This window comes from Siphateles boraxobius, unplaced genomic scaffold (genome assembly GCF_051911475.1).
Source record: "Siphateles boraxobius isolate OS27281-9 unplaced genomic scaffold, OSU_SipBor_1 257, whole genome shotgun sequence".
Taxonomy (NCBI): domain Eukaryota; kingdom Metazoa; phylum Chordata; class Actinopteri; order Cypriniformes; family Leuciscidae; genus Siphateles; species Siphateles boraxobius.
In genome coordinates, this window is record NW_027508873.1 from 189,420 (window position 1) to 204,836 (window position 15,417).

At 48.4% G+C, this 15,417-nt stretch overlaps 1 protein-coding gene across 3 annotated transcripts in view; it reads left to right on the forward strand.

The window, feature by feature from the left end:
• ptpn12 (protein tyrosine phosphatase non-receptor type 12) overlaps positions 1-10,749 on the forward strand; it is a 37,012-nt gene extending 26,263 nt beyond the window's left edge. The window contains exons 11-19 of one of the 3 annotated variants that reach the window (XR_013207212.1): positions 24-122; positions 1,657-1,742; positions 1,907-2,538; positions 6,766-6,837; positions 7,387-7,433; positions 7,888-7,930; positions 9,580-9,651; positions 9,737-10,390; positions 10,426-10,749. Coding sequence is in view for 2 of the 3 variants with exons in the window: in XM_077244006.1 (XP_077100121.1) it covers positions 24-122; positions 1,657-1,742; positions 1,907-2,538; positions 6,766-6,837; positions 7,387-7,433; positions 7,888-7,930; positions 9,580-9,651; positions 9,737-9,798 (1,113 nt within the window). In the remaining variant the exon portion in view is untranslated. Of the gene's footprint in view, positions 1-23; positions 123-1,656; positions 1,743-1,906; positions 2,539-6,765; positions 6,838-7,386; positions 7,434-7,887; positions 7,931-9,579; positions 9,652-9,736 lie in introns of all 3 variants that reach the window. The other 2 variants (XM_077244006.1, XM_077244007.1) reach the window with 2 other exon arrangements.
• Positions 10,750-15,417: the final 4,668 nt, after the last annotated feature.

Consider the following 15,417-nt stretch of genomic DNA (forward strand, 5'->3'; position numbering starts at 1 on the left):
TCTAACCTCCCTCTGTATGACAGGAGCAGTACGAGCTGGTTCATCGAGCCATTGCACAACTCTTTGAGAAACAACTGATGCTTCTGGAGAGTCCGACTAACTCTGAGCTCACAGACGGGATGGTGAGACACACACACTCACACTCTGGTGAAGTTTTTGTGTCTGTGCAATTACAGCAAGGTACCTAATCAAACTGAACGAGTAGATCACATGCGATGTAAAGCTAAAGTTCAGGATTTATGTGCTCACACTATACGGTCCGAACGTCGAGCTGCGACTGCTCACACTATACGTGTGAAATATGTGCGATAAACCCTCGTGCCGGGTTGCGCCAGAGATATTGTCAAAACAAGCATCAGCTATCAAAATTAAGATGATTTAGGTCGATTACAATGAATTATAGGCCTATAATTAAAATTATTTACAGTCTAAAATATTTTCGAACAGTGCAATAATTAGTCAAGACAGCTTTATTTCAAAAACAGTTTGTTTAACATGGACATTGTTTAACAAATTAAGGCGAGACACTACAGGTGAATAGGGTAATTTTTTTAACTTGCAGATATCACCATGAAACTTTGCCAGTTGATTACCTACATTAAGAGGAGAAAAAAAATTATTACAAGTTTTCTGTAATTTAATGTTTAAATATGCAAATGATGCATTATCTAATTAAATATGTGCTAATTTGCATATCTTTTAAAAAACGAAATCTGAGTATTGGATAAAGCCAGGTTCAAAATTAGTTTTTCATTGTGTTCACATATTAGATGGGGAAAAAATTACAGAGGGACTTATGGATATCTACTTTTGTTATCCTGTAAATCAGAATATACTGCCAATAGCCTTAAAAATATGATTTTCGCCATGTTTTTTGGAATAAAATGTTTACATTTACATTTATTCATTTAGCTGACGCTTTCATCCAAAGCGACTTACAATTGCTATATATGTCAGAGGTCGCACGCCTCTGGAGCAACTAGGGGTTAAGTGTCTTGCTCAGGGACACATTGGTGTCTCACAGTGGATTCGAACCCGGAGCTCTCACACCAGAGGCATGTGTCTTATCCACTGTGCCATCACCATCCTTGTTATATAAATCAGCATACACGGCACGAACACTGCACGACAAATGACACGCGACAAAGCTGAAAGTCGTCCCGACCTGAAAAAGTCGCACAAGTCAGACTTCGGCTCAAAATCGTACAGTGTATGCCCACCTTAAGCTGCATCCTCAAAGCAAGAGCCACAGCCCTCTTATCCTGTTCATTTCCCTGTTAACCTCTAGCTCCACCCACCCAATCAAGCCAATTAGGACCCTATCAGGCTTTATTAGCTTCACCTGTGCCCACAGCTTCTTCCCCCTGTTGCACATGTATGTACTGTGCAGAGGACCAAGTTTTTTCTACTTTCTTTGTTTTTTCTGCGTGTGCGTAAATGACCGTTAACCACACACACACACACATACATACAGACACATACAATACCTGTTTGGATGTGTAATAATGACTTCCATACCTGAGTTGACTAGACTGGACCTGTTCTTACTGACAGTCCCATTGGCTTCAAGCTAGCTACCTAAGCAATCCTCACTTACTCCTTTTCACACACACACACACACACACACACACACTCACAGTCTCTCTCCGACCACAGGAAGAGGGCAGCCCAGAAAAACTCGGTCAGAATTCAGACGAGGAAAGATGGGATTCGCCGCCTCCCAAACCGCCCCGTATCCGCAGGTAAGAATCAACCCTTGAACTCCGTGAACTTCAGACCATCTGAAACTGAAGATACTTGTTTCACATAATGTGGGTTTTTGTTTTTGATTAATTTGAAATATTTTGAGAACATGTTTGATGTAACCCATGTGATCAGAGATAAAGCTCATGTTTTCCTCTCTCAGTAATCCGGAGGGCGACGTGAAGGAGGAGATTCTGCAGCCTCCGGAGCCGCTCCCGGTGCCGCCCATCCTCACACCGTCTCCGCCCTCCGCCTTCCCCACGGTCACACATGCGCGGCAGGACAACGACCGCTACCATCCCAAACCCATCCTGCACGTGCTGGAGCAGAAGCCCGACCTCAACGAGAACTACAGCAGCAGGCCAGCGTCCCCCCCCGAGGACCGGCGTCTGGAGCGCAAGCTGAGCATCGAGATCAAGAAGGTCCCGTTGCAGGAGGGCCCGATCAGCTTCGAGGGGAACAGCGTTCTTCAGCGGTCGCACGCCTTCAAGCGCTCCGACACCAGCAGCAGCTCCCAGTGTGAGGAGAGCGACCCGCCACGGCCTGATCACCTGCCTCTGAGGGGCGAGAGGAGTCCGGCCCGGTCCAGTCCCGCCAGAGCCGAGCAATCGCCCAGTCCTGCTGTTCCCACCAGAACCGCGCTGAGCTTCACCAACCCACTGCACTCCGACTCCCCTGACGACACTCGCTCTGGGATCTCAGTGGTACCAGCAGTGCAGCAGAGCGATCGAGTCCCACGCAGAGTCACACCGATGTCCATCGCTGGCCAGAGTCTCCTCACACACACCGCCTCAGGTACGATCCCTCGTCTCCTCACTCACACCGCCTCAGGTATGATCCCTCGTCTCCTCACACACACCGCCTCAGGTACGATCCCTCGTCTCCTCACTCACACCGCCTCAGGTACGATCCCTCGTCTCCTCACACACACCGCCTCAAGTACGATCCCTCGTCTCCCCACACACACCGTGTCAGGTATGATCCTTCGTCTCCTCACACACACCACCTCAGGTACGATCCCTCGTCTCCTCGCACGCACACCTCAGGAATGATGGAATAACGTCAGGTACGATCCCTCGTCTCCTCGCACGCACACCTCAGGAATGATGGAATAACGTCAGGTACGATCCCTCGTCTCCCCACACCGCGTCAGGTACGATCCCTCGTATCCTCACACACACCGCCTCAGGTATGATCCCTCGTCTCCCCACACACACCGCGTCAGGTACGATCCCTCGTCTTCCCACACACACCGCCTCAGGTATGATCCCTCCTCTTCCCACACACACCGCCTCAGGTACGAGCCCTCGTCTCCTCACACACACCTCGTCAGGTATGATCCCTCTTCTCCCCACACACACCGCCTCAGGTACGATCCCTCGTCTCCTCACACACACCGCCTCAGGTACGATCCCTCGTCTCCTCACACACACCGCCTCAGGTACGATCCCTCGTCTCCTCACACACACCCTCGTCTCTCCACACACACCGCCTCAGGTACGATCCCTCGTCTCCTCACACACACCGCCTCAGGCACGATCCCTCGTCTCCCCACACACACCGCCTCAGGCACGATCCCTCGTCTCCTCACACACACCGCCTCAGGCACGATCCCTCGTCTCCTCACACACACCGCCTCAGGCACGATCCCTCGTCTCCCCACACACACCGCCTCAGGTACGATCCCTCGTCTCCTCACACACACCGCTTCAGGCACGATCCCTCGTCTCCTCACACACACCGCCTCAGGCACGATCCCTCGTCTCCCCACACACACCGCCTCAGGTACGATCCCTCGTCTCCCCACACACACTGCCTTAGGTACGATCCCTCGTCTCCTAACACACACCGCCTCAGGTACGATCCCTCGTCTCCTCACACACACCGCCTCAGGCACGATCCCTAGTCTCCTCACACACACCGCTTCAGGCACGATCCCTAGTCTCCTCACACACACCGCCTCAGGCACGATCCCTAGTCTCCTCACACACACCGCCTCAGTCACGATCCCTCGTCTACCCACACACACCGCCTCAGGTACGATCCATCGTCTCCCTACACACACCGCGTCAGGTACGATGCCTTGTCTCCCCACACACACCGCCTCAGGTATGATCCCTCGTCTCCTCACACACACCGCCTCAGGTATGAACCCTCGTCTCCTCACACACACCGCCTCAGGTACGATCCCTCGTCTCCTCACACACACCGCCTCAGGTACGATCCCTCGTCTCCCCACACACACCGCGTCAGGTACGATCCCTCGTCTCCCCACACACACCGCGTCAGGTACGATCCCTCGTCTCCCCACACACACCGCGTCAGGTATGATCCCTCGTCTCCCCACACACACCGCCTCAGGAACGATGCTTCGTTTCCCCACACACACCGCCTCAGGTATGATCCCTCGTCTCCCCACACACACCGCCTCAGGTACGATGCCTCGTCTTCCCACACACACCGCTTCAGGTATGATCCCTCGTCTCCTCACACACACCTCGTCAGGTATGATCCCTCTTCTCCCCACACACACCTCGTCAGGTATGATCCCTCTTCTCCCCACACACACCTCGTCACGTATGATCCCTCTTCTCCCCAAACACACTGCGTCAGGTACGATCCCTCGTCTCCTCACACACACCGCCTCAGGTACTATCCCTCGTCTCCCCACACACACCGCCTCAGGTACTATCCCTCGTCTCCCCACACACACCGCATCAGGTACGATCCCTTGTCTCCTCACACACACCGCCTCAGGTACTATCCCTCGTCTCCCCACACACACCGCCTCAGGTACGATCCCTCGTCTCCCCACGCACACCGCGTCAGGTACGATCCCTCGTCTCCTCACGCACACCGCGTCAGGAACGATCCTTCGTCTACTCACACATACCGCCTCAGGTATGATCCCTCGTCTCCTCACACCCACCGCGTCAGGTATGATCCCTCGTCTCCCCACACACACCGCCTCAGGAACGATGCTTCGTTTCCCCACACACACCACCTCAGGTATGATCCCTCGTCTCCCCACACACACGGCCTCAGGTACGATGCCTCGTCTTCCCACACACACCGCTTCAGGTATGATCCCTCGTCTCCTCACACACACCTCGTCAGGTATGATCCCTCTTCTCTCCACACACACCTCGTCAGGTATGATCCCTCTTCTCCCCACACACACCTCGTCAGGTATGATCCCTCTTCTCCCCACACACACCTCGTCACGTATGATCCCTCTTCTCCCCAAACACACTGCGTCAGGTACGATCCCTCGTCTCCTCACACACACCGCCTCAGGTACTATCCCTCGTCTCCCCACACACACCGCCTCAGGTACTATCCCTCGTCTCCCCACACACACCGCATCAGGTACGATCCCTCGTCTCCTCACACACACCGCCTCAGGTACTATCCCTCGTCTCCCCACACACACCGCCTCAGGTACGATCCCTCGTCTCCCCACGCACACCGCGTCAGGTACGATCCCTCGTCTCCTTACGCACACCGCGTCAGGAACGATCCTTCGTCTACTCACACATACCGCCTCAGGTATGATCCCTCGTCTCCTCACACCCACCTCGTCAGGTATGATCCCTCTTCTCTCCACACACACCTCGTCAGGTATGATCCCTCTTCTCCCCACACACACCTCGTCAGGTATGATCCCTCTTCTCCCCACACACACCTCGTCAGGTATGATCCCTCTTCTCCCCACACACACCTCGTCAGGTATGATCCCTCTTCTCCCCAAACACACTGCGTCAGGTACGATCCCTCGTCTCCTCACACACAGCGCCTCAGGTACTATCCCTCGTCTCCCCACACACAACGCCTCAGGTACTATCCCTCGTCTCCCCACACACACCGCATCAGGTACGATCCCTCGTCTCCTCACACACACCGCCTCAGGTACTATCCCTCGTCTCCCCACACACACCGCCTCAGGTACGATCCCTCGTCTCCTCACGCACACCGCGTCAGGAACGATCCTTCGTCTACTCACACATACCGCCTCAGGTATGATCCCTCGTCTCCTCACACCCACCGCGTCAGGTATGATCCCTCGTCTCCCCACACACATCGCCTCAGGTATGAACCCTCGTCTCCCCACACACAACGCCTCAGGTATGAACCCTCGTCTCCTCACGCACACCGCGTCAGGAACGATCCTTCGTCTACTCACACATACCGCCTCAGGTATGATCCCTCGTCTCCTCACACCCACCGCGTCAGGTATGATCCCTCGTCTCCTCACACACACCGCCTCAGGTATGAACCCTCGTCTCCTCACACACACCACCTCAGGTACGATCCCTCGTCTCCTCACACACACCGCCTCAGGTACGATCCCTCGTCTCCTCGCACACACCGCCTCAGGTACGATCCCTCGTCTCCTCACACACACCGCGTCAGGTATGATCCCTCGTGTCCCCACACACACCGCGTCAGGTATGATCCCTCGTGTCCCCACACACACCGCGTCAGGTACGTACCACACCGCGTCAGGTACGATCCCTCGTCTCCCCACACACACCGCGTCAGGTATGATATCACGTCTCCTAACACACTCATCCGTCTGCTTCCTTTCTTGGTTCTCACTTCCTTCCAGTCATGTGACTCTCATTGATCAGGCTAGTGGCCAGTGATGTCACACAGACGTGATGAGTGGCAGTAGTGTGTGTCACGTTGAGTCAGAGTTCACAGACAGAATGAGATTGAGGTTTGATGGTGTTAAGAGTGTCGGTCTTTAGGAAGTGGATGCCTGTGTGTGTGTGTACAGAGATGCTTCTGGTGTCTTCAGGTCACCTGATCAAATGCAGTTCTCTTTTGCCTCTAAGCTGCTGCCTGTCTAGTGTTAGTCACTCAAAAGGGTGTGGGGCTGAAGGCATGATGGGAGTGTGTTCTTGACTCTTATGGGTCGATCGGGGCTTTTGTCTTCTGCGCTACTCTGGGAAAACGCTCGGGATGGTCTGCGTGTGAGAGTGTGTGCTGTGGTTGGTAACGATGCTCTTTCTGCCTCAGACTGTGACGGCAGTGACGATTCTCCTCCTCCTCTTCCTGAGAGAACCGCTGAGTCCTTCCTAATGGCCACAGGTGCGTGTCTCTCTTCAGCCACATGACGGCAGCTGAGGCTTTGAGTCACACGTGCAGCGCATCACTTCCTGCTTCAGTCGTGAAGAGGATTCTGTGACACTGCTCAAAGTTCAGACAGTGGAGATTTACTTCTGTCACTTTATTAACTGTTAGTTTTGTCCGGTGACTCTAGGTGAACACCAGTGTAATGACACTCCCTCACTCACACTCTTTCACACAGTCACACTCTTTCACACACAGTGAATCTCAGCTCTCCGTTGAGCCCCGCAGCGACTGACGTGATCATTATAGAGTCTAAAAGACTGCAGCTGCTTTTATGGAGAATGAAAGCTTGTTTCCCAGCGTTCTCAGTGGTTTAGTGTGTGTGTGTGTGTGTTTCTGGGTGAATCTCAGCAGCGTGTGTGTCTTATGTTGATTTGGTGAGTTTACAGTGAGTTGATCACTGATGGTCATTAAAGGTTCATCAGCAGCTTCACATGTCGTCAGTGGGGAATAACGCATCATCAGAGCTCATGTTATAACGGTGTGTTTCTCTACCTGTTCCTCCAGATGCTTCAGACGAACCGCCGGCCGGAGCCGCTTCAGACGAGCCGCAGGTGAGACACACACACACCTGAGAGACACACCCACCCTCACACACCTGAGAGACACACACACACACCTGAGAGAGACACACAGCTGAGACAGGCACACCTGAGACACACACACACACACACATACGAGAGACACACACACACACACCTGAGACATACACAGCTGAGACGCGCACACACACACACACACACGAGAGGCACAAACACACACAGCTGAGACACACACACGAGAGAGACACACCCACACACACACACACACACACACACGAGAGACACACACCTGCCCTTCTGCTGGAGCCGGCACTGAAACAAACACACCTGTAACCGTCTGCTCTCTCCTTCACAGGGATCCGGACACACACACACACACACACACACACACACACACACACACACACACACACACACACACACCTGTGAGAAACACACCTGTAACCGTCTGCTCTCTCCTTCACAGGGATCCGGAGACACACACACTCCTGCTGCTTCTCCAAACACCGGTGCGTCACACAATATTGCACATGATTTATTTTCTTTGATATTGGTCAGGTCTGGCAAATGATTCTCACTCAGAACGACTGTATGGAGGTAGAGAACAGGAAGTAACCCTAACTGTTCAGAAGGACTTCCTGTAGACTTTTATTTTGAAAGTGTGCGTTCTCAGGCCACTAAACGCTACTGTCGTGTAAATGAACGACCAGAACGCATTAAAAGTTTTCAGTTGAAAATGGTCCCTAAATTCATAACATGAATTTTATAATGGAGATGAACGCCTTGTGCTGAAGCGCACATAAAGCTTATGCAAACCAGTGGCTAAAGAATCCTAAAGATTAAGAATGTGTCGGGGGGTAAAAGAAAGAAGACATGTTAATTTTTTATTAATAAACTAGTGTTTTCTGAGTCAGTGTTGCTGCAGAGAGGATGTTGCGGTGTATAGTATAGGGATCTCCCAGTCACGTGACCCCTAGCCGCGTGTCAGCCATTTTGACGGAATACATCCGTCAGCTACTCAGTGGCAATGGATCTATTATTAGGGGTGGGCCACTGTTTCTAGCTTATGTTGGTAGTTTTTTTTTCACTGCTACAAAAAAAACATAGAAAAATGTAGTCAACCCATACACCCTTAGAACCGTGAAAAAAAATGCACAATAGTTCTATCAAAAAGGGCGACAGCTAAACGTTTGATTAACAAATGATTTTCTGTTTAAAGCAACAAACACAAAATATACAGTATATATCGTAAAATTGGGAGCCTGATGTGTCCGGCTAAGACAAGCTTATGTTATGCTGAATGCTTGGTAATGCAAACAAACATTGCAGATTTCGAGGGCAACAGTGGATTTATAACATTTGATCCCGAACTCAGAGAAATCATTCATTAGCCTTCGAGGGGACAACTTACCTGATCCAAAATGAAGACTGCAAAGCCGCGTGTGTTGAGTTTTGGATGAAAGCGTCTGCCAAATGCATAAATGAGTTGGAAGCCAAACAGTAACACCGTCATCAGCGTTTTGCCTGTTTATTGCCGCCAACCACTTGTTTCTCTGTTTTGTTTCTTTTGGGATAAGGTATAAAGACATTCCTTTTGCATGATCACGTATCTGATCGCATCCAACTGCACAGCATCGCTCGGGCTTGATAGAAATATTTTGCGACGAGCTGTATTATCACCGGCGGTATAGCATTTCTATTCCGTCAAGATGGCTGCTCCAAATGGCGTGATGTCACGCGGGACGTCCCTATAGTGAACTATTGAGGGAAATGCCCCTTTCATCTGGATTACATAATCAGAGTATTTGCTTTCGGTTCCAATTGGTTTGTTTAAAAGTAGATATTTCAACCTTCTATAGGCCTGTTCCTCATGTGTGTGCGTAAACTAGTGTTTTACCTTAATGCCTCCTGCAGCCAATCATGCTCATTAGCTAACTGACGTTGACGAGATTAACCCCTTAGGCATTGAAATTTGGTACCAAACGACAAGCCAATCACTGCCCGGATTATTTATATTATGACACGTTTGTAGCATCAACATGAGAACGCATTAGAATCTCCTGCTAAACACAGGCCAAAGAGACGCGTTTCTCCCATCGTGACGGAGGCGTTTGATTGGCTGTGTGTTCGTGATTCATCTCTGTTTTTCTTTCTCTAGATGCCGAGCACAAGAACGGCAAGACTCCAGATTTGCTCGCGACCGTCCCGAAGGAGAAAAGGACCGAGATCGGTGAGTGACTGAGCAGACGAAAGCTCCTCAAGTGTGTATTGCCGGTTCTCTCATCCAATTGTGTGTGTGTGTGTGTGTCTGCCAGGATTCGGCAGCCGCTGCTCTCATCCAAAAGGCCCTCGGGATCCTCCGTCGGAATGGACGTGACTCTCCTCACACACTCTCTATCAGTGATGGGCGTCGAAGACTCTGCGCCCTCATCTCTGACTTACACAATCAGAAAGCTCCCAAGATAATCTCCCATGATGCACTGCTGTAGTGCTGCCGCTGCCATGGACTGTGTTGGTGCTAAAGCTCTCGCTGCGAACAGAAACATGCCTTATTCCTGCGGCCCCGGACGTCACTCGTGCATCTTCTGCAGTAGTTTAGTCGTGACTGTGAACTGTCTTCTGCGTGTTCAGGCGAGCGGTAAATAATAATGATGCAAATCTACTATCACTGAATATATTAATGCGATGTAAGACATCTGTGCATGAACCCCGTCACGTGAACCTCGAACTGTAATTTATTTGCCCTCCTGTTAGAACAAGCGTTTTCAGGGTTGTGTTTTCCTTTTCTCCCGCCGTTCTTCCTGTGTATCGGCAGGTGTGTATCTGCCACTTCAGACGCCGCGGGCTGGAGATTGTATTAATGCTTTTTGTAAATTGTATTCTAGAGGTTATTTTTGTATATGCCATTTTCTCACTTCACGAACGACACCCTGACAGCTCGCCTGTGCCTTTCTTTTCTTTTACTGTGTGTGTTAAAGTGTGTGTGCGTGAGAGAGACTGAGAGCCGAGAGAGTGTGTGTGGGTGGGTGAGTGAGAGAGACTGAGAGCCGAGAGTGTGTGTGTGTGTGTGTGTGTGTGTGTGTGTGTGTGTGTGTGTGTGTGTGTGTGTGTGTGTGTGTGTGAGAGACACAGAGAGAGAGAATGTGTGCAAGTTGCACAGTCGCATTTAAACCTCTGGGATTTTACTCGACCTTCCAACACAGACCTGTCAATCAATCACCGTGTCAGTAAAAACATTAGGAGGAATCTGCATTCTGCTGTTTTATTGTCAATACAAGCTGTGTGTGTGTGTGTGTGAGAGAGAATTAAATGCCTGGGTTATATCTCACGTTGCGGTTTCTACAGTTAATCTTTGATGTCGGATCAGTAATGTTCATATCAGTGAGAGTTCAGACACACACTCAGTGACCTCCTGCTTTCACACACACTTGTAACGCATGTTCATAAACAAGTGTCTGAATTCGGTCTGAAGGTTTTCTCTTGCACTTCCTGCAGCGATTTGTCAATTTTTCCTGATGTGCTGATCATTCAAACTGTAGCCTCGTCCCACATGAGAGTTATCGTTTGTGTGTGTGTGTGTCAGTGCATGAATGAGCGCCTCTCCGTCCGGGGTTAGTCCTCACACTTACACACACTCACACTCCCACACACTCCCACTCACACACACTCACACTCACTCTCACTTTCACACTCACTCACTCACACTCACTCTCACACTCACTCTCTCACTCACTCACTCACACTCACTCTCACACTCACTCAGTGACACACACACCACTCACTCACTCTCACTTTCAAACTCACTCACTCACTCTCTCACACTCACTCACTCTCTCACACTCACTCACTCTCTCACACTCACTCACTCTCTCACACTCACTCACTCTCTCACACTCACTCTCACACTCTCACACTCACTCTCACTTTCACACTCACACTCACTCTCTCACACTCACTCTCACACTCACTCTCACACTCACTCTCACACTCACTCTCACTTTCACTCTCACTCACTCTCACACTCACTCAGTGACACACACACCACTCACTCACTCTCACTTTCAAACTCACTCACTCACTCTCTCACACTCACTCACTCTCTCACACTCACTCACTCTCTCACACTCACTCACTCACTCTCACACTCACACTCACTCTCTCACACTCACTCTCTCACACTCACTCTCTCACACTCACTCTCTCACACTCACTCACACTCACTCTCTCACACTCACTCTCACACTCACTCACTCACTCACTCACACTCACACTCACTCACTCTCACACTCACTCACTCACTCACTCACTCTCACACTCACTCACTCTCTCACTCACTCACTCACTCACTCTCACACTCACTCTCTCACACTCACTCTCTCACACTCACTCACTCTCACACTCACTCACTCTCACACTCACTCACTCTCACACTCACTCACTCTCACACTCACTCTCTCACACTCACTCACTCTCACACTCACTCTCTCACTCACTCTCTCACACTCACTCACTCACACTCACACTCACTCACTCACTCTCACACTCACACTCACTCTCACACTCACTCTCTCACACTCACTCTCTCACACTCACTCTCTCACACTCACTCTCTCACACTCACTCACTCACACTCACTCTCACACTCACTCACTCACACTCACTCTCACACTCACTTTCTCACACTCACTCTCTCTCACACTCACTCTCTCACACTCACTCTCTCACACTCACTCACTCTCAGACTCACTCACACACTCACTCTCTCACTCACTGACACACACCACTAACTCACTCTCACTTTCACACTCTCCACTCACTCTCTCACACTCACTCACTCTCACACTCACTCTCACACTCACTCACTCTCTCACTCACTGACACACACACCACTCACTTTCACACTCACTCACTTTCACACTCACTCACACTCACTCTCTCACATTCACTCTCTCACTCAATCACTCACACACTCATTATCTCACTCACTGACACACACACCACTCACTCACTCTCACTTTCACACTCACTCTCTCACACTCTCACACTCCCTCTCACACTCACTCACTCACTCACACACTCACTCTCTCACTCACTGACACACACACCACTCACTCACTCTCACTTTCACACTCTCCACTCACTCACTTTCACACTCTCACACACTCACTCACACACTCACTCACACACTCACTCACACACTCACTCACACACTCACTCACACACTCACTCACACACTCACTCACACACTCACTCCACACACTCACTCCACACACTCACTCCACACTCTCACTCCACACTCTCACTCCACACTCTCACTCACACTCTCACTCACACTCACTCACTCACTGACACACACCACTCTCTCACTTTCACACTCTCTCTCGCACACTCACACACTCACTCACACACACCACTCACTCTCACACTCTCACTCACTCTCACACACTCACTCACAAACACACACCACTCTCACACACTCACTCTCTCACTCACTCACACACACCACTCACTCTCTCACTTTCACACACTCACTCAGGTCAGAGAGAAGAGGCTGGTTTGAGAAGCTGAGTGTCTGACAAGAGCAGAAGTGTGGAGTCGCAGAACTCACACACACACACACACACACACACACACACACACACACACACACACACACACACACACACAGACTCAGAGAGAAGAGCGTGGAGTCGCAGAACTCTCAGACCAGCGGCCACTTATTTTATAACTAATTTATAACTAACTATTTTGGTATGATTTAGAAGTTCTAGTAAAGAGGAATATGGACATTGAATTCATATGAAATTCAAAGGTAACTTATTTTCCCATAATTTGTGGTTAGGACTAAAATATTCAATGAAAATATCATATTTCATAAATGTATTAATCATGGAAACTTCATAAGTGTAAATGAGCATCAAAAACTACAGCCCCACTTTATATTAGGTGTTTAACTACTTTGTACAAACATTTAAATTAATCATTTGATACAATGCACTCATTGTGTACATTTTAACAATGTACTTATATATTTTAAAATAGCTGCATGTTATTACAGCTGTAATTAATCTCTGTAATCAGATCTATATTCACACTGTTGAGCTTCTCTTACACCGTAAACCTCCCCATAAACAAACCTTTTCCTTACCCGTATATTCCTTAAGAGCAAAAGTGTTTTGCAATACAGTTTGAACACTATAAGTACATTGTACTTATTTTTTGATGCAAGTACATAGTAAAGGACACCTAATATATAGTGTGACCTAAAATACTTTAATGGAATTAAAAATAGTAATAGGTCACGAACGTAATACATTAACAGGAAATAAAAATGTAAATCCGTTCTTTGACTAATTTATTATGCATAATTTGTGTATAGTTTTTATTTATGAAGTTGCAGATATGCCCTGTTTTTAGCATTGGTGTTGATATTATTGGTATATTGTATAATGTCGTTGTGTTGGTAATAGGTGTGTTCATCTCCACAGGTGCTGCACACACACTCCGAGCTGAAGCGCCGGCTACAGATTTAGTTGTGGATTCAGTTATAGATTTTGTGTTGTGCGTCGGCTACAGATTTAGTTTTGTACAGCGGTTGCAGATTTTGCTCGATTTCAGACTTCCAATTTCAGACAAGCCAGTTGGTTCTGCCTTTGCATTTTTTTCTTTTTATTATAAAGTATACAACTGTAAATAAAAAATATTTATAAAATACTGTGTACAGAACATGCATTTGTTAGTCAAACTCTATATTCAGGAATAATATTAGCATAAAATATTATTCTAAAAAAGTCACTTTTTTTCATTTTCGTGCAGCCCTACATTTAAAAGCTCAAGAATACCCATAATGCACTGTGAGGATTGTGCCGATCATCTCAACCGTAGATGGCGTTCACAGATGTTCGATACTTTTTAATTGTTTATAAGTTCAATTAAGGTTTATACCAGCTACTATCTATGCCAGATTTCAATACCATTGGAGCTTTTTCCAGTTCGTTAAGTGCAGTCAGTGTTATTTAGCGAGACATCTCTAATGTTGCAAATAAAAAAGACCACGCTTGGGTCTGAAACTACAAGCTCTTGCGAGAGTACTGTAACAGAATCAGCATGACATCGCAGTGATCATTGGTGATTGGTTTTACCAGAGCCCATCTACAGGAGAGCCTTGGCACTTCCTATTAGCCCCATTGTATCATCTTGGTTGCAGTTCCATTAGAATTCCACTAGAGGTGATCGCGGGCGAGTGCAGAATGAATGGGAGTCTATGGAGCTAGACGGCTAAATGTATCCCTTTCTCCGGCTTGTCGTTGAATCAACGTAGATTTCATTGTTGATTCCGCAAGTTCAATATAGATTATAGTCCAAAAGTCTAATGAACGAGTACTTATGTCCTTTCGATTTCTTACAGGTTAGGTCGTTGTTGGCCGAAACACGCTATCATTTTGCTATAATGTGACATCACATTTTTGAACGGATTTTTAGAACAGATAAGTTAACTTAAAAATCCAATTTTCAGCTGAGTGTATTATCTTAGCCCCCCTTTTGAATGCAACTTTCAAATTACTTGAAAAAATTTCCATCCTGAGAAAAGTGGATTTCTGGGGTTGAAACCCCATAGACTCCCATTCATTCTGCACTCGCCTGCGAGCGCCCCCGCATGGACAGAGACGTGTTACTGCAGCCAGCCAGAAACCGGAAGTAACCATACAGTGCCAATTCTCTTCTTAGACATTCTCTGGTTTTACGCAGAACTTTCGCATCTCAAACAAATCTAGGCTAAACTTTATACTTGCTCATCGGAAACACCATGTGTGCATTTTAAAATAAACGTTTCGAGTGGAATTTAGAATAAATTTGTAAATGGTATTTAAAACCACGGATATAATATATAAGTTTGAAACTGTTTTCACCATGAAAGCGTTTGAATGCTAGTATGAAATATAATAGTAAATGGGCTCATGGATCTTATTCAAATGAATACAGTGACTAAGCTGCT